Source organism: Cervus elaphus, chromosome 24 (genome assembly GCF_910594005.1).
Source record: "Cervus elaphus chromosome 24, mCerEla1.1, whole genome shotgun sequence".
NCBI classification, from domain to species: Eukaryota; Metazoa; Chordata; class Mammalia; order Artiodactyla; family Cervidae; genus Cervus; species Cervus elaphus.
In genome coordinates this window covers 27,882,917-27,907,407 of record NC_057838.1, presented here as the reverse complement: position 1 = coordinate 27,907,407, position 24,491 = coordinate 27,882,917, and the positions used below count along the sequence as shown (strand labels likewise).

Here is a 24,491-nt window from a genome sequence, read left to right as displayed (position 1 = left end):
TACCATTTTCCAGATTGCTACTGTTCTTTATGGGAAGGTGGCATCAAGTAACAACATCTGACAGCAATATGTGAAAATGCCAAGTTTTCTGCTCTTGTGCCAGACCTGGGTTCTGTCCACCTTTCAACAAATCTGAAAAGGGAAAACATCTCATTGTTATTTTGCATTCTTTTCTTAGTAACTTTGAACATCTTTTCAAGTGTGTTGTCCACTTTATTTCTTCTTTGTGACTTGTCATTTCAGTTTTTTTTTTTTCTGTTGTTGATTTGTAAGAATTCTTTGTATATCAGAGATTGTGACATTTTGTCTGGAAGGTATGGAACATCTTTTTAAGGTTAAGGTCATGCTTCAAGTCTGAAAGGAGCAAGTATTTACTGTGAATTTCTAGATAAAGCTCATATTCAAGTTGAAAACTGAAACCTGCCTCTAGTTTCTCAGAAGGATTGTCTTATGACCTGTTGATTGTGAATAATTCTCACTCACTTTGGTGGTAGTTTAGTCACTGTGTCTAACTCTTGCGACCCCATGGGCTGTAGCCCAGCAGGCCCCTCTGTCCATGGGATTCTCCAGGCAAGAGTACTGGAGGGGGTTGCCATTTCTTTCACTTACATTAGGCAGTGCATAAAGGCTAAAAAGCTTTGACCTTTGATTCCTGTTATATATGCCCTGTTGAACCCTTCATTGTCACCTTAACCTCACCATTCCTTCCTTCTTCGCTGTTTGCTCACACACAACCATTCTTCTCATGTCCCCGGTTAGAAACCTTGGAGCCATCTGTGTATCTTTTCCAAGTTGAAGGCTTTCTAGTTCTCAGGCTCCCTTCCCAGAAAGTCATTTTCCCTCCTCAGTCTGCCCCTACCCCTCTGGTTATTGCTATTATACTGGGTTGGCCAATAAGTTCTTTCACGTTTTCCATACGCTGCAACAGAAAAACCTGGATGAACTTTTTGGTCAACCCAACACTGAGCCTGTGTGTTAGAATGATTTGATGTATCCTCGCTTCTCAAAAGTAAGATGTTGACCTTATTTACTTTTGTATCTTTAGACTCCATCATGACCTGGCCCATAGTAACCCCATGATGCATGTTTGTTGTATTTGATATTTCCATGTAAAAGATGATGATGGTAAGCCTCTACAGTCTATTGGTAGATTAACTTTTCCCAAACTTTTTTGTTACGAGAAATGTCAGAGGTTCAAAGGAATTGAAGGAATATCAGGACTAAAGCCCCCTAAATGTACCTGTTGGGATTTATATCACCCTGGCACATAGTCAGTCCTCTGCTCAGAAACCTCCAGTGACTTCTTACTGACTGTCGAGTCAGATGTAAATGGCAGCAGACTTTCTTATATGGTTGCAGCTTACAAACATTTTATCACCCTGCTCTGGTCAGGACTTTACCCTCGCTTCATTGACTTTACACGTGTTGTTCCCTGCATAGAACATGCTTCCCTTTTTGCTGGACCATTAACTTTTGTGTATGAGGTATTCTGAGTTCCCATAGCTCTAATTGCTAACTCTTGTCATTCTATAGCTATTTGAAGGTGAGAACTCATTCCTATTTTGACCTGGCAGCCTAGCATGCTGACTCTCATTTGGCTGATACCTGGAAATAGCATTCCTGGTGTATTTGTAGTATAATTTGCATCCAGCATTAATTTATAATACCTGTGTTGCCCCAAACAAGAGTTATGCTCTGTTAGTGAAAAGCAAAAGCTTACGAGTCCAGGCCGGTCTCGGTCTGTTTGATCAGCTTGCTGCAAGACCGTGAGTTCCCCCAAAGAAAGGAAAGATGCCCTGGGTTGTTGGTCACCCCTTCTATGATTGTACCCAATAATCGATTTGCACTTGTGCTTTGGAGTCATTAAAACTTCCATTAAGTACAAAGTTAGAATAAAGGAGTCTAAAGCCTGAAAATTGCCCCGATGAGAATCACTGAGTTAGAGATATTGACATGAGAAACACTTTAGAGGGAGGTCATCAGGCCTTAGTGACTGATGCCATCAGAGGGTCTCCAGATTGACTGTGACAGTTTTCAGGCTTGGTAACAGAGATAAAGATGATACCTCTGAGAAAGATAGGGACCCTGGGAGGGGCAGCTGATGCTGGGGACACAGACTGCATACCACAACATGAAACTGGCCTATATCAGTTCTCTGCTCATAATGAATTGCTGACTTCTGTTGTATGTTGACAAGGTGCAGTTGCTTTGTAATAGTCAGGAGCCCTCATTAGATACCAGTCCATTCCCATCCTCCCTCCCCTAAAACATAGTTCATGCTCCAGCCATAAGTAATCACTTCTATTTCTCTGAGTCTCTTGGCTATTTTTCATCATTATTTTGTAGGGGGCACTCTATTTCCTCTACCTGGAATGCCATCCATTGTCGATCTGGCAAACTCTCGTTCATCTTTCTAAGTCTTGTTCAGGTCAGTCACACCCTCTGTAAATACTTTCTCAGGCCTCTTGTGAGAGTACCTTTTATACTGTTACCCCATCGCTTACCTGAATGTCCTCTCCACCATATTCTGATCTGCTTACAGACAAGGGTGTTGTTCCCTTGTTTTTGTACAGGGCCTGGACCCACAGGTGCTGTGAATCATTGGGTGAGCCTGACATGTAGCCCATCTGGATCATGAGAAAATTTCTTTTGTCTAAGAAGCCAGACTTGTGGTGAATGGTGGTTAATTTTCACCAAGAGAAAATACAGATATAGTCTATATTTGTTTTTTTCCATGAGAACCTATGTTTACTTCTTATTTTCAGCAAATTTGTCAAAGATGAAAGTGACCTTATCAGCTCTGGATACTCATGAGAGTTCTTTCACGCCTTTGGTCATCATAGAACTTGCTCAGGATGTCAAGGAAGAAACCAAAGAATGGCTGAAAAACAGAATCATCACTAAAAAGAAAGATGGAGGTGAGTAAAATAAATGTTACTCCGATTTAGTCGTGCCTACTTGAATAAAACTGTATTGACAAATGTGTTTCACAGTTTTCTGGTTGATCTGTTTTTAAAATTCAAGTTCATTTCTTTGCTCTTTGTTCTATACCTAGGACTTGAAAGGAGGTCTTAAATCAACGTTAGATTGTAAGTCTCTCTTAGATCGTAAACAACCTGAGTGATTTTGTTCACAGGTGTAAACTCTGCGCCTGTGTACAGTACCTGGTGCATAGTGGGTACTTAATAAATATTTGTCAAATGTATGAATATCTTTGAGTAATCTTTGTGTGTTGGCTGTGGTGCTGAGAGGGACAGAAACATGTCTCTGCAGCAAAGATGTTACTGTCAGGGTAAGGAGACTGAGTGCTAGATCCAGGAAGTCGAAGGAACAGGAAAAAAGCTAGTGAAAAAGCTGTTACAAAACAACACATGATACTTAAAAATGAGTCTCGTATGTGTACTTGCTATCAAAGTAAAGGGAAGGAAGAAGTGACGCTTGGTGATGCTTTTCAGGGTGGTAAGGGACGACTTCATGGAAGAAGCCAAAGTTTAACCCTCTGCTCTCTTGCAAAAAGGGGGCTGGACCTGGGTGAGAGATGGAGGGGATTTTACACGAGCGACACTTTGTTGTTGTTCAGCCGCCGAGTTGTGTCCGACTCGCGGCGACCCCGTGAACTGCAGCATGCCAGGCCTCCCTGTCCTTCACTATCTCCCTAAAGTCTGCTCAAACTCGTGCCCATCGAGTCAGTAATGCCATCCAATCATCTCATCCTCTGTCATCCCCTTCTCTTCTTGCCCTCAATCTTTTCTAGCATCAAGGTCTTTTCCAGTGAATCGCCTCTTCACATCAGGTGGCCAAAGTTTTGGAGCTTCAGCCTTAGCATTAGTCCTTCATCAGACACTTCATAAAACTACACAAAACACCCCCTAAAAATGTCTAGGAGGTATATACCTCTGAATAAAAGGAGTTCCAGAAAGAAAGCAGAGAAAAAGGAGAGGAAGAAATCATCAAAGAAAAACTCAAGACTGGTGTATGCTTTTTCAGATTGAATGGGCCCATGCAATGCCCAGACTGGCTGAAACTGGCATATATGATTGGAATGTTTCAGAATCCTGGGGACAGGAAGACACTACGAAGTTCCAAAAAAGAAAATAGGTCAGAAACACTGGAGGCTAGAAGGCAGTGAAGTAATATCTTCATTTCTGAAGGAAAATGGGTTCAGTCTAGTATTCTGAACTCACCTAGCTGCCGACAAGGTGTGCTGCTGCTGCTGCTAAGTCACTTCAGTCGTGTCCGACTCTGTGTGACCCCGTAGACGGCAGCCCACCAGGCTCCCCCGTCCCTGGGATTCTCCAGGCAAGAACACTGGAGTGGGTTGCCATTTCCTTCTCCAATGCATGCAAGTGGAAAGTGAAAGTGAAGTCGCTCAGTCGTGCCTGACTCTTAGCGACCCCATGGACTGCAGCCTACCAGGCTCCTCCGTCCATGGGATTTTCCAGGCAAGAGTATTGGAATGGGGTGCTATTGCCTTCTCTGAACAAGATGTGAGGGTAGAGTAAAGAAAGATAAGATCTCTAAAAAGATGGTGTTGTCAGACTCTTTCTCTTCCCTCTACTGAGGGAAGACTTAAACAGTTAGCTTGGGGGATTGAATAATTGATAAGTATATAATAAACTAAGCACATTATGAAACAAGATAAATACCAACTTTTGGGAAATGGTAAGTTGTAGGAAAGGAAAATCATAGCATGTTGTAAGGCTCAACTATAATGTATGTAGCCATAATAATAAAAGTACTGTTGATGGAATGAAAAGGATGATATAATGATATTGTGAGAATGGTGTTTTGGAAATGGTGGGTGGAAATGAGGGAGGGGGGTTGGAAAGTTTAATCCTCAATTGCCAAAGTTTAAAAAAAAAATAGCTCTAAAAGCATGTTGTCTGGTGACATGAAAACAAATCCTAAAGGAATCACATGAATAAGTTGAAAGTCATTGCTTCAGGGGTGGGGGCTTGCGATGAGAGAGTGCTGTTTTCAGAACAAGATTCTCACTAATGGTTCTCCATGAAGGTTACAGCAGTTTCTGTTCCCCTAGCCATGTCTGAGAGTACCTTACCTACTGTGTCATTTGGGTCTTCCAAGCAAGAGATGCCAAGTGGGATTTAATGCACAGGAGGTTTGTAGAGGAGATCATCTGTAGAAAGATAAAGTAGGAAGGAGCAGGCTTAGACACTGATAGCCTTCTGACTTTGGTGCGTGTCTGAAGCTTGTGAAAGGAGAGAGGGAAGGAAGGAGAATTGGATAGGAAAAGCCTCAGACTACAGCATGGTTCTGAGAACATGTTTGCCAGGCTCAGCGTTGCACAGTGGCTTCATTCCACTGTCCCCTGGGGTTCAGCCCACGGCCTAGGTGTTGGGGTGCTGCAGCCAAAGAGGGACAAACAGACGGCTGTCAGTCAGCTCTGCTTCTCACAGCAAATTCTTTGGAGGGGAGATCTGGGTGGAGTGGGGCACTTTCGTGGCTAACACCCCAACCATCTATTTTTTCAATCTAACTTGATTTTTGTAGTGTGAGAAGTGAAAACATATTGGTGGTGTTTTGCATTTATCTTAATATGGATGACATTAAGGATTTTCTATTTAAGAGCCATTTGTGCTTTCTTTAAATTGAACATATCTCTTATTTATTTTTTAATTAAAGCCTTTAACGCCTCTTGTAAAGTACCTAAATACTAATGCCATGGCAAGTTAACCTTATTAACCCCCTGGGTAAGTAAAATATAAATTCTGCTCATTATCCTGTTCCATCTGATTGGTATTTTTATAACTCCTGTCAACACTTTATAGAGGATAAATAGTAAAGATATAAATGCACCTTAAAAAGTCTGATGTAGATAGAAATTAGAAATTAGGAAAAATTCCTTTTTCTACAATCTTTGAAGTGAAATAATTACATATGCAGTATCAAATAACAATATGTACTTATCTTTAAACCTAATCGAATGTATTAATATTTATGGGAAAAATCATTGAAAAATTATTTCACTGTTTATTATTCAGTATTTAACATTCACACAATCTGTTGTAGTCTTATATAATTGTGTTACATTTGTTGCATTTTTATTGGGATATTTTATTTCAAATTAATTTTCTTAAATTTTTGTATTTTTTATATTATACTATATCCTTTTGCTTCATATTTTTACTTAGTGCAGTTTTATATTTAGAGCTAACAAATATTTGATTCTTGTCTAATAGCTACTTCTAATTTGAGTAACTGACAAGCCACTTATTACATTTTCCAGGTTTGGCACTTATTTCAAAAAGCTATAAAAACTGCCTTCCCCAACTTACTTTTATTTATTATTTATTTGGGAGCTGGATTTAAATTGTTAATATAATTTATTTGCCTTCTGCCAAACTAGAAACAGAATACTTATTTAAAAGGCTTTCATATTTGAAACTTTTATGTTTATCACTTTCCAAGATTGTGCTCATCTTTTGTTTCCAAAGGTGCTCAGTTGTTGTTTAGACCGTTGTTAAATAAATATGAGAAAGAAACACTGGAAAATCAGAACTTGTATCTTGTCGGTGCCTCCAAGATTCGATTGTTGCTGGGGGCAGAAGCAGTGGGATTGGTAAAAGAGTGCAGTGATAACACCATGAGAGCCTTCACGTATGGAACCCGACACAACTTCAAAGATTTTGATGGTAAGTTCCAAGATTGTTTCTGTCAGAATCAATTTATCAAAAGGAAGTCTTTGATGAGTAGATGAGGGGTCAGCAAAGTTTTTCAGTAAAGGGCCTGATAGTAAATATTTAGGCTGTGTGGACACTATGATCTGTCATAGTTACTCTTATTCAGCACGAGTGTCAAGCAAAAGCAGCCTGCAGCCATGAGAAGTGAATGAATGAGGCTATGTACTAATAAAATTTTATTTATCAAACCAGGTAAGATCAGACTTGGGGTTGCAGATTTACTTTGTAACCTCTGGAATGCTGCTAAGTCGCTTCAGTCGTGTCCGACTCTGTGCGACCCCATAGATGGCAGCCTACCAGGCTCCACCGTCTCTGGGATTCTCCAGGCAAGAACACTGGAGTGGGTTGCCATTCAACCTCTTGAATAGATGAACATAAACTAAGATGACGTATGTCACTTATCTATATAATTTTAAGTCTTAAGCAACCTAGATGCCCATCAGCAGATGAATGGATAAGAAAGCTGTGGTACATATACACCATGGAATATTACTCAGCCATTAAAAAGAATTCATTTGAATCAGTTCGAATGAGATAGATGAAACTGGAGCCCATTGTACAGAGTGAAGTAAGCCAGAAAGATAAAGAATATTACAGCATACTAACACATATATATGGAATTTAGAAAGATGGTAACGATAACCCTGTATGCAAAACAGAAAAAGAGACACAGAAGTACAGAACAGACTTTTGAACTCTGTGGGAGAAGGTGAGGGTGGGATGTTTCAAAAGAACAGCATGTATATTATCTATGGTGAAACAGATCACCAGCCCAGGTGGGATGCATGAGACAAGTGCTCGGGCCTGGTGCACTGGGAAGACCCAGAGGAATCGGGTGGAGAGGGAGGTGGGAGGGGGGATCGGGATGGGGAATACGTGTAACTCTATGGCTGATTCATATCAATGTATGACAAAACCCACTGAAAAAAAAAATAATTTTAAGTCTTAGAATGGTGATGTTCATTAGGTTGATATAAGTAAGAAGCACAGTAGGATTTCATATCCTGTAATCCCCTATCCTGCTTCTGTTCTGGCCTCAAAGGGGGTTTCATAAGAGAAAGATTTCTGGAAAGAACTGCGAAATCCAGGATGGCTATGATAGCAGAGTAGGAGGTTGCTTTCAGAACCAAACTAGCTAGTCCCTTCCAAGGCCTTTCAAAGTTAGAAGATACGATTGGACTTCTTCAGACTCAGTCACTCTGGATTTTTATATATTGGTGAATAAACGATCGAGGTGAAATTCACCACATTTGAGGGGATTCACCTGTCAAAAAATGACACTATTTTCTTATCAGACTTTCTTCTTCATTTATGTGAGAGATGTTGGATTCCACAAGGAAATTGGCCTGGGCTTGAGAGTTTGGAAGAGAATTTGCCATGTAGGCAAACTTCAGATCCATTCCTAATTAAAAATATTGTTAAAATTAAAGAATATATTACTTTCTGTTCATTTCAGTTAAATGAGGGCAAGCAAGTGTCTACCATTTGGTTGTTTGAACCATATAATATAATCACTAGCATAATGATTGAAGAACTATATTATGTGAAGGCATCACAGAATATTTTTATTCTTAAAAAATATCCTGTTCTATTTACTTTTTATTACTTGGATTACTCTTTATGGCAATTATTTATTGTCTATACCATTATTTCATAATCCCAGGTTATTTGAATATTTTAGATTTTATTTTGGCTAATACTGAGAAAATAACTATGAATTTTTGTTTTGTTTTAGATGATAATGATGATTTCCTCAGCATGGCAGAACGTCAATTCATTATCAAACATGAACTTGAAAATCTTCGAGCCAGAGATGAAAAAATGATCCCTGGTTACCCCCAGGCAAAATTGTACCCAGGAAAATCATTATGTAAGTCATTGTATCAACTAATTTCATGAATATACATTTTAATGCAATTATATTTTGATTAGTATATGTAAATAACAAATTATAATGACTTTTTCCACCCTTACTGAAAAACTTACACAACTTTACAATAATTTATTTTTTCACCATTATATATTTTGCCTTTAGACCTTCATGATTTTGTAGCTTTAGATCAACTTATTTGTTCTTTATGGTTCTCAACTTCTTCTTTATCAAGGTTCACAGCATTCAGTAAGCTTAAAATTCAGTGTGAATGTATTTGCATATTACTCAGTTAAAATTAGCCAAGTTTACCGTATGCCCAGACATTATAGTGTAATGAAAATCTGTGGAGGAATAAAAACTAGACACATGGTCTTTTCCTGGAGCCTTCTTCCCATCTCCTCTCCTCTCACTGGGTATGAACAGATACAAACATAGAAAGACTTAAGAAGAGTCACAGTGGGACATCATACCTGAATGCAAATTAGCAGTTTGTAACTTTCTGATTTTGTGTAATTCCATTTGAATGAAAATACCAGTGTGTAGACTGAAAGTATTTACGACATGTAATTCCAAATTTTCCTGAAACCTAGATAATACCAAGGCCTAGAACATCTTTGCTGCCTAAGAAATTCTTTAAACATACCAGTTTTTGTGTCCCCAGTCTGATTTCCTTGTAATAGTCAGTGTCATCCAGGAGGACAGATGCCCGAGTCCGTGCGTATTCAGATTTTCTCACTTGCACCAAATAGTTTGTTTAAACCAAGATCCAATCATAGATCACTCATTTTTTTGGTTGTTATTATATCTCTTAAGTTTCTCTCTCTTTTTTAAAAGTGTTGAAGTACATAGAAGATTTACACAGAAATACAGAACAGACCATTTTAAAAACTTTTAAATGTACAGTTCAGTGGTATTAAATACATTCATAATGTTTTACAGCCATCAACACCGTCCATCTCCATAGTTCTTTCTGTCTTGTGAAACTGAAACTCTGTATCCACTAAATAATCACTCTCCCACCTTGTCTTGCTCTAAGACCTGGCAACCACCACTTTACTTCTGTCTTTATGGTTTCAACTGTTCTATGTATCTCAAATAAGTGAAATCACACAGTGTTTCTCTTTTTGTGACTGGCATATTTCACTTGGTGTAATGTCCTCAAGGTTTATCTTTGTTGTAGCATATGTCAGAATTCCCCTCTATTTAAGATTACACAGTGCTCCATTGTATGTATGTACCACATATTATTTATTCATTCCTTCATCAGTGGTTGCTTAGGTTGCCTCCACTTTTTGGTTATAATGACCATGGGTATACACATATTTCTTTGAGATCCTGCTTTCAAGTCTTTTTGGTATATAACAAGAAATGGAATTCCTGGATCATATGGTAATTCTATTTTTAATTTTTTTGAAGTACTTCCACCCTGTTTTCCACAGGGACTGTATCATTTCAGATTCCCACCAACAGTGTACAGCATTGCAGTTTCTCCACTTTCTTGCCAACAGTTATTATGTTCTGATATTTTGATAGTAGCCATCCTAACAGGTATGAGGTGCTATCTCATTGTAGTTTTTGACTTGCATTTACCTAGCGATTGTTGATACTGAGTATATGTCTTCTTTGGAGAAATGTCTGTGCATGTCCTTTGCCTATTTTTGAATCATGAGTTTTAGGCATTCTCTATGTATTCTGGATATTAATCCCTTATGAGATATATGATATGCAAATGATGTTTTCTCCCATTCTGTGGGCTGCCGTTGTTTACTTTGGTGATACTGTCTTTTGATGCACAAAATTTTTAACATTTTCCTGTACCTTTGGTTCATATCTAAGAGCTTATTGCCAAAGTCACTGTCCTGAAGCTTATTCTCTGTGTTTTATGTTAGGAACTTTATAGCTTTGGATTTTATGTTTAGGTTTTTAATCCATTTTGAGTTAATTTTTGTGTATGGTGCTAAGCAACTTAATTGTTTTGCATGTGGATATCCAGTTTTCCTAGCATAGTCAAAAACTATTCTTCACTCATTGAGTCACCCTGGTACTCTTGTAAAAATCATTTGACCACATATGTGAGGGTTCATTTCTGAGCTCTCTATTCTCTTCCTTTGCCTGTATAGTCTGTCTGTACGATAGTATGACACTGTTTTGATTATTATGGCTTTGTGGTAAGTTTTGACATCAGGAAGTTTTGTTTTTCTTTTTTAAAATTGTTCTGGCTGTTTGAGTTTCCATGAAATTCGATATGCGTTTTAGGATGGGTGTTTCTAATTTTGCAGAAGACATCATTGGGATTTTGGTAGGAATTGCATTGAATCTGTAGATTACTTTGGATAGTATTGAGATTTTAACAAGATAAACTCCCATGAATATGGGATATGTCTCTATATATGTTTTAATTTCTTACAGCATTGTTTTATAGTCTTTATTTGTATAAGTCTTTCATCTCCTTGTTGTGTGGTTTTGTGTCAGTAGCTCAGTCATGTCTGACTCTTTGTGATGCCATGGACTGTAGCCTTCCAGGCTCCTCCATCCATGGGATTCTCCAGGCAAGAATACTGGGGTGGGTTGCCATTCCCTTCTCCAGGGAATCTTCCTCACCCAGGGATTCAACCTGGGTCTCCCACACTGGAGACAGATTTTTTACCATCTTAGCCACCAGGGAAGCCCTTCACCTCCTTAGTTAATTCCTAAGTATTTTATTCTTCGTGATGTTATTGAAAATAGAATCATTTTCATGATTACCTTTTCAGATAGTTCCTTGTTAGTGTATAGAGATGAAACTGATTTTCAGGTGTTGACTTTGTGTCCTGCTACTTTCCTTACTTCATTTATTGGCTTTGATAGTATTTTTGTGGAAATTTTAGGGTTTTCTACATATAAGATGATATCATCCATGAACAGAGACAGTTTTACTTCTAACTTTTCAGTGTTGATGTCTTTTATTTCTTTTACTTGCCTGTTTGCTCAGGCTAAAACTTCCAATAGCATGTTGAATAAAAGTGATGAAAGTGGTCATCTTTGTCTTATTTCTGATTTTAGAGGAAAACTTTCATTCTTTCACCATTCAACATAATGTGGGTGGTGGTTGTTTTGTTTTTTTTTTCTCCCCTTCATTCTGTTAATGTGATGTATTACACAGATTGATTTTAGTGTATTGAACTATCCTTGAATTCTCAGGATAAATCCCACTTGTCATAGTGTATAATCCTTTTAACATGTTGCTGAATTGACTTTGCTAGTATTTTGCTGAGGATTTTTGCATCATTGTTCATGAGGGATATTAGTCTACAGTTTTCTCTTCTTGTAGTGCTTTTGTCTGACTTTGTGTCAGGGTAATTCTGGCCTCATAGAGTGAGTTAGTAGTGTTCCTTCCTCTTAAATTTTTGGGGAAAATTGGAGAAGGATTGATATTAGTTTTCCTTTAAATAGTGGTAAAGTTCACCAGTGGAGGTATCAAGTTCAGGTTTTTTCTTTGTCATGAGATTTTTTTAGTTACTCCTTTATAATTATAAATCTGTTCACATTTTCTCTTCCTTCCTGATTTAGTTTTGCTATGTTTTGTGTTTCCAGGAATTTGTCCATTTCATCTAGGCTAGCCAGTTTGTTGGGTACAGGTCTTCATAGTATACTCTTAGAATCTTTTTGATTTCTTTAGAGTCAGTAGTAACATACCCATTTTCATCTCTGATTTTAGTAATTTATGTTGTCTGTTTTTCTCAGTTCATCTAGCTAAAGATTTGTCCATTTTGTTGATCTTTTCAAAGAACCGACTTTTGGTTTTTGTAATTTACTCTGTTATCGTTCTGTCCTGTTTGATTTATCTCTGCTCCAATCTTTTTTATTTTCTTCCTTCTGCTAGTTTTAGGTCTAAATTGCTTTTATTCTGATTCCCTAATAGTAAAGTTAGGTTGTTATTTGAGATCTTTCTTGTTTTTTAAATATAAGCATTTGTTGCTATTAACTGCGCTGTTAGACTTGCTTTCTCTGTGTCCCATGTGTTTCGGTATATTGTGTTTGGTTTTCATTCATTTCTAGGTATTTCCTAATTTCTTCTGTAGTTTCTTCCTTGACCCACTGGCTGTTTCAAAATGTGATGTTTACTTTACACACATTTGTGAATTCCTCAGTTTTCCTTCTGTTATTGATTTCCAACTTCATCCCGCTGTGGTCAGAGGATACTTTTTATAATCCATATCTTTTTAAATCTGTTGAGGCCTAACATATGGTCTGTCTTGGAAAATGTCCCGTGTACACTCGGGAACCAAGAGTGTGTTCATGCTTTACTGCCTGGCTTCCATGTAAACTGCATCTTGTAGATGCCTCTGTCTCTGGGTTGGTCGTGTGGTACAGATGCTTTTGCCTGCTCTCCTGGTTGACCTGTATGACTTTCGGGAGGTGTCTAGAAACTTGAATGTAGGTACTTATCATTCCTCTTTGTCTGCATTTGCAGTTTCTGTGTGTGTCTTGATATTAATTATCTTGTAGCAGTTTTGTTGGACATATCGTCTTTTGCTGTGCAGATTAAAGATTACCGTGATTTCAAAAACATTTTCTTCAGTTACCTTTGAAGAGTTATTTGGTTATATTTTCTGTTCTTGTCTTTAAGAATGCCATTTGTGTGTGTGTGTGTGTGCATGCGCGTATGTATGTAATGTATATACTTTATATATATGTCATATATTCTCTGAAATATTTTAAAGCTTTTATGTAATTTTTTAGGCGTGTTGACCATTTTCCAGCTTTGTTCTTTCAGTCTTTACTTTTTCAGTAGCTTTTACTGTGACTTTCTTTGTATCTGTAATAGTTTTATTTTTCTGATATTTTGCTTTTCCAGGCTCCCACCTTCAGCTCTCAGAGGTTTTCCTTCATTTTAATTCAGAGATGTGGCTTGCTTTAATTTCATGAACTCCTTGAAGAATTCCATAATTTTTCTTTGCTCTATGCTGGAACTTTTTTGCTGTGTTTCTTCTCTGCCTTTTTAAAAAATGACTTTCCTCTTTTCTCTTAGAGTATTCTTGCATAGTTTGATGTCAGTTTCTTTGTGTCATTTGCTTATTTTTTTAATGAACCCGTATTTTTTCCAGACCAGCTGTTTTGCGAAGGAAGTGTGTGTATTGGGAAGAGGGGATGTTGGGGGGCCTCCAGTCAGGAACTGTGGTGGTCAGGAATTGGGATTCTGCCTGACAGTGTGTTCTCCTTGAATCATCTTAGAGCCTCGGTGGAGCCCTTTTCTTTATTTCTTCATTTATTTGACTGTGTTGGGTCTTGGTTGCATCACGCAGGATGTTTTCGTTGCAGTGCTTGGCCTCAGCAGTTGTGGTGTATGGGTTTAGCTGCCCTGTGGCGTGTGGGATCTTCGTTCCCGGACCAGGGAGTGAACCCTCATCCCCTGCCTTAGAAGGGGGATTCTGAACCACTGGACCACCAGGGAGGGTTAAATCCCTGGAGCCCTGTTCTTAAGAGGAGTGTTGCTGGGTTTGGCCTCTCCGTCTGTCTGGCCAACCAAGACCACAGCTGCTGTGCTGCCTATATCCATCCCTCCGTGCCAGCGGGCAGCTCTCTCCCTCCTCCAGCCATGTGTCTCTGGCCCGGCTGTGGTCCCAGGCAGGGAGCACCCCCTCAGCCTGCATTCTGGGTTCGGGGACAGTAGTTTCCCAGCCCTCGGTGTGCAGGAGAACGCTGCTGCCTGCCTGCTTGGCCCCAGCTTGCTCTTAGCTTAGAACCCTGGGCTGATTTTTAAGGCCACTTTTCATAGTTTCTCTTTTCACTTTATAGTTTTTTTTGTTTGTTCGTTTGTTTGTTTTACTATCATCAAAGGTAGGGTTTCGCTTTATGGTTCTTATTTCCTTTGTTGTTTTTAATTTGGCCTCATGAACAAGAACAGGACAAGGATGTCTTTCTGCCCCCACTTGTTACCAGGAGGTCCACATTCTGTTTCTGGTTATACGTGTGTCTTAGTTGTCAGTGGCCATCTTGGGGCATCCCTTTTCTAGTTTTCTGTGTGAGCTGAGATCTCCCCAGACTCTCTGACTGCCTTTGACTGTTGATTCCTAGCAATTAACAGTCATGCAAGTAACCTAGTGAAAAACTCTTTAGAAAGAGGCATTGAGAGAGGGGCGACTTTCTTATATATTAACTTTATCCTACGGGATATTATTCAGTTTAGGTAAAAGCTCTGTCTCAAAATGTCTTATCAGATGATTGTCATGTTTTGATAGATGGGGCATAGCAATCTCTTGTGAGGTTTTTAAATATTATATTGTTATTCTTTTTTAGGACATTACAGTAACTACCTCTGAATATCTTATGTATACAGATGTTTAGTTGGTCAGATATATTCTGTCTCCTAAAATTATTGCCTTACGAGAATAATAGAATGTCAAGTAAATATCCTGTAGCAGGCATGCATATAAGACAAACCATTGATGTGTGGGTTTTTGTGTATTGCTGGGTATGGTACCATATATCTCTGTATATATATCTGTATGTCTCTATACACACTGTGTTTTGCCACATACATATTTGTAGTTGTTATGTTAATCAGGGATGAAAACAATACAGGAATATAAAAATGCATTTTGAAAGCACAGGTATAAAAAAAAAAAAAAAAAGAAAGAAAACAAAACACAGGTATCCCTGAGAAGCAGTTCATTCCTCGTTAAGACAGGAGGGGCCCTAGATGCAGGCAGGGCCTGGGAGGGGGGCCAGCAGCAGGGGCGGCAGGGGCCCTGTGTCCCCGCGCAGCCTCCTCTCCCTGTGGGCGCTGCGTGCTCATCACCCGTCTGCTGGACTGGAGGCAGCATCACCTGTTCCTCCCTGTCTCACCGAGACACTGTAAGGAATTGTGAGAGTGGCTTTTGTGTTTACTTTTATGTCACATTAACTGAAGGCTGTGTTAGTATTGTCATTGCATTATTTTATTTGGCTTTACTTTATAATAAAGTACTTTATAGTAAAGTACTTTACTTTGGCTATACTTAACTAATATAAGCCAAGTTACAGTCTCCCTTAAATTAGATTATGGTTAGTGTGACTAATTCTTAAACATCTGTAATAGTAATAGTCCTAGTGCTTGACAGTGGATCATTCAGCATTCTAAAAGAACGGTATCTTGGGTTTTAATTGTTCCTTTCTTTATTTTTTAATATTTATTTTTATTTTTTATTTATTTTATTTATTTATTTATTTATTTTACTAGTTGGAGGCTAATTACTTCACAACATTTCAGTGGGTTTTGTCATACATTGACATGAATCAGCCATGGAGTTACATGTATTCCCCATCCCGATCCCCCCCTCCCACCTCCCTCTCCACCCGATTCCTCTGGGTCTTCCCAGTGCACCAGGCCCGAGCACTTATCTCATGCATCCAACCTGGGCTGGTGATCTGTTTCACTATAGATAATATACATGCTGTTCTTTTGAAACATCCCACCCTCACCTTCTCCCACAGAGTTCAAAAGTCTGTTCTGTACTTCTGTGTCTCTTTTTCTGTTTTGCATATAGGGTTATCGTTATCACCTTTCTAAATTCCATATATATGTGTTAGTATGCTGTAATGTTCTTTATCTTTCTGGCTTACTTCACTCTGTATAATGGGCTCCAGTTTCATCCATCTCATTAGAACTGATTCAAATGAATTCTTTTTAATGGCTGAGTAATATTCCATGGTGTATATGTACCAGAGCTTCCTTATCCATTCATCTGCTGATGGGCATCTAGGTTGCTTCCATGTCCTGGCTATTATAAACAGTGCTGCGATGAACATTGGGGTGCACATGTCTCTTTCAGATCTGGTTTCGTCTGTGTGTATGCCCAGAAGTGGGATTGCTGGGTCATATGGCAGTTCTATTTCCAGTTTTTTAAGAAATCTCCACACTGTTCTCCATAGTGGCTGTACTAGTTTGCATTCCCACCAACAGTGTAAGAGGGTCCCCTTTTCTCCACACCTCTCCAGCATTTATTGCTTGTAGACTTTTGGATAGCAGCCATTCTGACTGGCGTGTGATGGTACCTCATTGTGGTTTTGATTTGCATTTCTCTGATAATGAGTGATGTTGAGCATCTTTTCATGTGTTTGTTAGCCATCTGTATGTCTTCTTTGGAGAAATGTCTGTTTAGTTCTTTGGCCCATTTTTTGATTGGGTCATTTATTTTTCTGGAATTGACCTTCAGGAGTTGCCTGTATATGTTTGAGATTAATCCTTTGTCTGTTTCTTCATTTGCTATTATTTTCTCCCAATCTGAGGGCTGTCTTTTCACCTTACTTATAGTTTCCTTTGTTGTGCAAAAGCTTTTAAGTTTCGTTAGGTCCCATTTGTTTAGTTTTGCTTTTATTTCCAATATTCTGGGAGGTGGGTCATAGAGGATCTTGCTGTGATTTATGTCGGAGAGTGTTTTGCCTATGTTCTCCTCTAGGAGTTTTATAGTCTCTGGTCTTACATTTAGACCTTTAATCCATTTTGAGTTTCTTTTTGTGTATGGTGTTAGAAAGTGTTCTAGTTTCATTCTTTTACAAGTGGTTGACCAGTTTTCCCAGCACCACTTGTTAAAGAGGTTGTCTTTTTTCCATTGTATATCCTTGCCTCCTTTGTCAAAGATAAGGTGTCCATAGGTTCGTGGATTTATCTCTGGGCTTTCTATTCTGTTCCATTGATCTATATTTCTGTCTTTGTGCCAGTACCATACTGTCTTGATGACTGTGGCTTTGTAGTAGAGTCTGAAGTCAGGCAGGTTGATTCCTCCAGTTCCATTCTTCTTTCTCAAGATTACTTTGGCTATTCGAGGTTTTTTGTATTTCCATACAAATTGTGAAATTATTTGGTCTAGTTCTGTGAAAAATACCGTTGGTAGCTTGATAGGGATTGCATTGAATCTATAGATTGCTTTGGGTAAAATAGCCATTTTGACAATATTGATTCTTCCAATCCATGAACACGGTATGCTTCTCCATCTGTTTGTGTCCTCTTTGATTTCTTTCATCAGTGTTTTATAGTTTTCTATGTATAGGTCTTTTGTTTCTTTAGGTAGATATACTCCTAAGTATTTTATTCTTTTTGTTGCAATGGTGAATGGTATTGTTTCCTTAATTTCTCTTTCTGTATTTTCATTGTTAGTATATAGGAATGCAAGGGATTTCTGTGTGTTAATTTTATATCCTGCAACTTTACTATATTCATTGATTAGTTCTAGTAATTTTCTGGTAGAGTCTTTAGGGTTTTCTATGTAGAGGATCATGTCATCTGCAAACAGTGAGAGTTTCACTTCTTCTTTTCCTATCTGGATTCCTTTTACTTCTTTTTCTGCTCTGATTGCTGTGGCCAAAACTTCCAACACTATGTTGAATAGTAGTGGTGAGAGTGGGCACCCTTGTCTTGTTCCTGATTTCAGGGGAAATGCTTTCAATTTTTCACCATTGAGGGTGATGTTTGCTGTGGGTTTGTCATAGATAGCTTTTATTATGTTGAGGTATGTTCCCTCTATTCTTGCTTTTTGGAGAGTTTTAATCATAAATGAGTGTTGAATTTTGTCAAAGGCTTTCTCTGCATCTGTTGAGATAATCATATGGTTTTTATCTTTCAATTTGTTAATGTGGTGTATTACATTGATTGATTTGCGGATATTAAAGAATCCTTGCATTCCTGGGATAAAGCCCACTTGGTCATGGTGTATGATTTTTTTAATATGTTGTTGGATTCTGTTTGCTAGAATTTTGTTAAAGATTTTTGCATCTATGTTCATCAGTGATATTGGCCTGTAGTTTTCTTTTTTTGTGGCATCTTTGTCTGGTTTTGGAATTAGGGTGATGGTGGCCTCATAGAATGAGTTTGGAAGTTTACCTTCTTCTGCAATTTTCTGGAAGAGTTTGAGTAAGATAGGTGTTAGCTCTTCTCTAAATTTTTGGTAGAATTCAGCTGTGAAGCCATCTGGTCCTGGGCTTTTGTTTGCTGGAAGATGTTTGATTACAGTTTCAATTTCCTTGCTTGTGATGGGTCTGTTAAGATCTTCTATTTCTTTCTGGTTCAGTTTTGGAAAGTTATACTTTTCTAAGAATTTGTCCATTTCATCCAAGTTGTCCATTTTATTGGCATAGAGCTGCTGGTAGTAGTCTCTTATGATCCTTTGTATTTCAGTGTTGTCTGTTGTGATCTCTCCATTTTCATTTCTAATTTTGTTAATTTGGTTCTTCTCTCTTTGTTTCTTAATGAGTCTTGCTAATGGTTTGTCAATTTTGTTTATTTTTTCAAAAAACCAGCTTTTAGCTTTGTTGATTTTTGCTATGGTCTCTTTAGTTTCTTTTGCATTTATTTCTGCCCTAATTTTTAAGATTTCTTTCCTTCTGCTAACCCTGGGGTTCTTCATTTCTTCCTTCTCTAATTGCTTTAGGTGTAGAGTTAGGTTATTTATTTGACTTTTTTCTTGTTTCTTGATGTAAGCCTGTAATGCTATGAACCTTCCCCTTAGCACTGCTTTTACAGTGTCCCATAGGTTTTGGGTTGTTGTGTTTTCATTTTCATTCATTTCTATACATATTTTGATTTCTTCTATGATTTGTTGGTTATTCAGAAGCGTGCTATTTAGCCTCCATGTGTTTGAATTTTTAACAATTTTTTTCCTGTAATTGAGATCTAATCTTACTGCACTGTGGTCAGAAAAGATGACTGGAATGATTTCAATTTTTTTGAATTTTCCAAGACCAGATTTATGGCCCAGGATGTGATCTATTCTGGAGAAGGTTCCATGTCCACTTGAGAAAAAGGTGAAGTTGATTGTTTTGGGGTGAAATGTCCTATAGATATCAATTAGGTCTAGCTGGTCCATTGTGTCATTTAAGGTTTGTGTTTCCTTGTTAATTTTCTGTTTAGTTGATCTATCCATAGTTGTGAGTGGGGTATTAAAGTCTCCCACTATTATTGTGTTACTATTAATTTCCTCTTTCATACTCGTTAGCGTTTGCCGTACATATTGTGGTGCTCCTATGTTGGGTGCATATATATTTATAATTGTTTTATCGTCTTCTTGGATTGATCCTTTGATCATTATGTAGTGTCCTTTGTCTCTTTTCACATCCTTTATTTGAAAGTCTATTTTATCTGATATGAGCATTGCGACTCCTGCTTTCTTTTGGTCTCCGTTTGCGTGAAATATTTTTTTCCAGCCCTTCACTTTTAGTCTGTATGTGTCTCTTGTTTTGAGGTGGGTCTCTTGTAGACAGCATATATAGGGGTCTTGTTTTTGTATCCATTCAGCCAATCTTTGTCTTTTGGTTGGGGCATTCAACCCATTTACATTTAAGGTAATTATTGATAGATGTGGTCCCGTTGCCATTTACTTTGTTGTTTTGGGTTCACGTTTATACAACCTTTCTGCATTTCCTGTCTAGAGAAGATCCTTTAGCATTTGTTGAAGAGCTGGTTTGATGGTGCTGAATTCTCTCAGCTTTTGCTTGTCTGTAAAGCTTTTGAATTCTCCTTCATATCTGAATGAGATCCTTGCTGGGTACAGTAATCTAGGTTGTAGGTTATTCTCTTTCATTACTTTCAGTATGTCCTGCCATTCCCTTCTGGCCTGGAGGGTTTCTATTGATAGATCAGCTGTTATCCTTATGGGAATCCCTTTGTGTGTTATTTGTTGTTTCTCCCTTGCTGCTTTTAATATTTGTTCTTTGTGTTTGATCTTTGTTAATTTGATTACTATGTGTCTTGGGGTGTTTCGCCTTGGATTTATCCTGTTTGGGACTCTCTGGGTTTCTTGGACTTGGGTGGCTATTTCCTTCCCCATTTTAGGGAAGTTTTCAGCTATTATCTCCTCGAGTATTTTCTCATGGCCTTTCTTTTTGTCTTCTTCTTCTGGGACTCCTATGATTCGAATGTTGGGGCGTTTCACATTGTCCCAGAGGTCCCTGAGGTTGTCCTCATTTCTTTTGATTCTTTTTTCTTTTTTCCTCTCTGCTTCATTTATTTCTACCATTTTATCTTCTACCTCACTTATCCTATCTTCTGTCTCCATTATTCTACTCTTGGTTCCCTCCAGAGTGTTTTTGATCTCATTCATTGCATTATTCATTTTTAATTGACTCTTTTTTATTTCTTCTAGGTCTTTATTAAACATTTCTTGCATCTTTTCAATCTTTGTCTCCAGGCTATTTATCTGTAACTCCATTTTGTTTTCAAGATTTTGGATCATTTTTATTATCATTCTAAATTTTTTTTCAGGTAGATTCCCTATGTCCTCCTCTTTTGTTTGACTTGGTGGGCATTTTTCATGTTCCTTTACCTGTTGGGTATTTCTCTGCCTTTTCATCTTGTTTAGATTGCTGTGTCTGGAGTGGGCTTTCTGTATTCTGGAGGTCTGTGGTTCCTTTTTATTGTGGAGGTTTTACCCAGTGAGTGGGGTTGGACGATTGGCTTGTCAAGGTTTCCTGGTTAGGGAAGCTTGCGTCGGTGTTCTGGTGCGTGGAACTTGATTTCTTCTCTCTGGAGAGCAATGGAGTGCCCAGTAGTGAGTTTTGAGATGGGTCTATGTGTTAGGTGTGACCTTGGGCAGCCTGTATGTTGACGTTCAGGGCTATGTTCCTGCGTTGATGGAGAATTTGCGTGGTATGTCTTGCTCTAAAACTTACTAGCTCTTGGGTGGTGGTTGGTTTCAGTGTAGGTATGGAGTCTTTTGGACGGTCTCTTATTACTTAAAGTTCCATGTAACCAGGAGTTTTCTGGTGTTCTCAGGTTTTGGGCTTAAGTCTCCTGCTCTGGATTTCAGTTTTATTCTTCCAGTAGTCTCAGGACTTCTCCAACTATACAGCACTTCTTTCGAAGACAATGGGTTGCTTTTCTGGGTGCCTGATGACCTCAGCTAGCGATCAGAAGTTGTTTTGTGAAGTTTGCTCTGCGTTCAGTTATTCTTTTGATGAATTTGTAGGAGAGAAAGTGGCCTCCCTGTCCTATTCCTCTGCCATCTTGGCTCCTCCCCTATTTTTTAATATTTATTTTTATTTGTTTGGCTGCACTGGGTCTTGATTTCGGCACGTGGGATCTTTGTTGCAGTATGCAAACTCTTAGTTGCAGCATGTGGGATCTAGTTGCCCAACCAGGGAGACTAGGGATCGAACCTGGGCCCCCTGCATTAGGAGTATAGAGTCAGCCACTGGACCTCCAGGGAAGTCCTAAATTGTTCCTTTCTTTAAATAGGCATAGACAGCATTATTTTCCTTTGATGGTAAGGCTTATGTTAGTTACATTTTTAGCTGACAAGAGAAAAGTCCAAGGACTGACTGAAGAAAAAAAAAAAAACACCTCCTCTATTTTTAGAGGCTGAAACCAGAACCATGCTTTTGGCATTGGTGGTGAAGTGACGCCCAGTGATTTAGGACTTGAAGCTTTATGGTCTCTCTGAGTCCCTTAGTTTGCAACCCTATTTTTAGAGGTTTACAAGTGGCTTTTTATGCAGGCCTGGAATGTCTTCTATAGCAGAATGGAATCATTTCTTTAAAAAGAGCTTAGAAATAGTAAAATAGTAATTTAGATGCCATAAGTCAGTTCAAAGTTAAACTTGATGTAGTAGTTGAAAAGGATAGTGATAGAAGAATAAGATACAGCTGTGCATCCCTCAGTAAGAGTTAAGAACGAGAACTGATGTGGGTGATTGACTTTCACTCCTGTTAGCTGAAGAAAACAATTCTCTGAAACACTTTAGAATAAAAATGTTTAAAAAATGGATTTGACAGCACCAGCGCTGATATAACTTAAACCATACACCTTTTTCGGTCATGGAGAACGAGGGTTTTTATCACATCCCTGGCTTTTCAAGACTTTTCTTGAACTTATGTGTATAACTTATGCATGAGAGGTAAGGAGAACCAGCTATTAAGAATCCTTTTTTTTTTTTTTTTTTTTGAGATCCGTACTTTTTCTTGTATCTTCAAAATCAGTTTTATTTTTTTCTAACCTGATAACAAAGGCCTACATTCACAAATAGCAAGTATCAAAATCAGAAAAACACTTCCTGCTTCCAGCAGTCATTTGACCAGTATGATTTTAATACTTCTACACATATCTGGGATGAACAAATTTAACCAAAGACAGTATCCCTCGTGATCATATTGATAATTTTTCCTGTTGTTAGTATCAAAAATCTCCTCTTTATTATCCTTTTCCCCCCCATTTCTAAGAAGTTAGGTTTTCTTTAAAATTACACTGAAGGTTTTGTAACAGGACTTCTGTCCTGAGATGCCATCTCTCTTTGTTACATGTAGTATATCTACATGGAAAACTTAAATCCTATTTCTCTTCCACGTTGCAGATACTGACTTGCTGTCCTCCTGGAGGGGCCTGTTGCCTGATATGCTCATCACTTGTCTGTGGGAACAAGGTAGATTGGAGATAAAGCAGGCAGCCCTCAGTAGAGATGAGCTGATAAACCTTAAAGAACTCAGAGCTTATCCATGGATGCAAACAGCAGGCCTTTCTTTCTTGATGAGTTCCATTTTATAAGCGGCCATAGTCTTTAGGAAGAGACTGCTGGGAACTTGTGTGAAAAGTCCCATCTCCCCAGATAGGGCACAAGGCAGTGCATCTGAGTTCTCCATGAGCAGAACACATTCCCTTGGAAAGACCCGAAGACCCACCCACCCAGAGTCTAAATAATTATGGGTGAAAGATTACCTCATGTTCATTTATTATCACTGGGGGATATTGTCTTCGGTTAAATGTGTTTGTCTTTCTGTAACTGACCTGAGTTCTTGGCCTCTTTATTCAACAGAAATTGATAAGAGGCCAGGTGAAATGCAGGCACGGCTTTACTGGGCCTCCTGCCGCAGCTCATGGGAAAGCAGTAACCGGCGCCCTTGCTCGCTCCTGGGGGTGAGGGGCAGGGGCCGGGGTCAGGTAAGAGGGCGGGCGCGGATTGGTGGGCCAGGATGGAGGGCGGGCTTACCTGCCCTGCCCACCGCCTCAGTGGTGCTCTGTGCGGGGATGGAAGCAGGCGGTACCTGCTCCTGCTCTCAGCGCCTCAGAAGTGGCAGTTGGTTTGTGGCCTTTTTGAATCTCACTGTGCATAATTTGCTCCAACTGCACCTGGCCTGTGTAAGGTAACTTTTAGTCCCTTATATTCTGTTGCTGCAAGAGACTTTTGTCCAGGTGCAAACACTTCTGTGAAGGGTCCCAGGTCCCAGCCTGTCTCATCGCCTAGATATGTGCACAAGTGTTACAATCATACCAAATGATTGCTGAAAGCAGGAAGTCTTTTTTTTTTTTTTTTTGGTATTTGCTGGCTGTGAACTTAAGCCTTTGTTGCTGCTGCTGCTGCTAAGTCGCTTCAGTCGTGTCCGACTCTGTGAGACCCCATAGACGGCAGCCTATCAGGCTCCTCCGTCCCTGGGATTCTCCAGGCAAGAACACTGGACTGGGTTGCCATTTCCTTCTCCAAAGCCTTTGTTAGCAGATTAGAAAAGAAAAATGGTTTTGAAAATACTCCATATCAGTGAGCATGAATTGAACATTGTCTTATTTTCACTGTAGTGGGAAGACAGATGAGTAAAATTTTCCAGAGGCTGTTTTGTAATATGTATCTAAGTTTAATACACATATGCTCTGCTCTTGGACCTAGCGCTTCTAAGTATATATAAAGGAAATCATAGGCACGTGGGGTAAGTTATATCTACAAGAATTTTATCATTATTTATAATAGCCAAAAAAGGAAATAAATATTTTTCAATAGAGGGTTAGTTCAATTATAGCACTTCACGGGAGGAAATATTATGACACTATGTAAAAGGGTATTCATGTTCTATTTACATTGGCATTGAGAAATATTCATCATTTACTACCACTCCATGAGAAGATTACAGAATGATGTGTAGCGAATGGTTCCTTTTTTTTTTTTGAATGGTTCCTTTTTTATCTAAAATAAATATGGATG

At 38.7% G+C, this 24,491-nt stretch overlaps 1 protein-coding gene across 6 annotated transcripts in view; it reads left to right on the top strand.

Moving 5' to 3' along the window:
- Window positions 1-24,491, top strand: part of ANO10 (anoctamin 10) — a 260,256-nt gene that overhangs the window by 53,474 nt on the left and 182,291 nt on the right. For 5 of the 6 annotated variants that reach the window (XM_043885560.1, XM_043885559.1, XR_006337438.1 and 2 more), the window contains 4 exons: window positions 2,766-2,918; window positions 6,456-6,653; window positions 8,437-8,571; window positions 22,875-22,943. In XM_043885560.1, the coding sequence (XP_043741495.1) occupies window positions 2,780-2,918; window positions 6,456-6,653; window positions 8,437-8,571; window positions 22,875-22,943 (541 nt within the window). In that variant the 5' untranslated portion in view covers window positions 2,766-2,779. Of the gene's footprint in view, window positions 1-2,765; window positions 2,919-6,455; window positions 6,654-8,436; window positions 8,572-22,874; window positions 22,944-24,491 lie in introns of those variants that run through there. The other variant, XM_043885557.1, reaches the window with a different exon arrangement.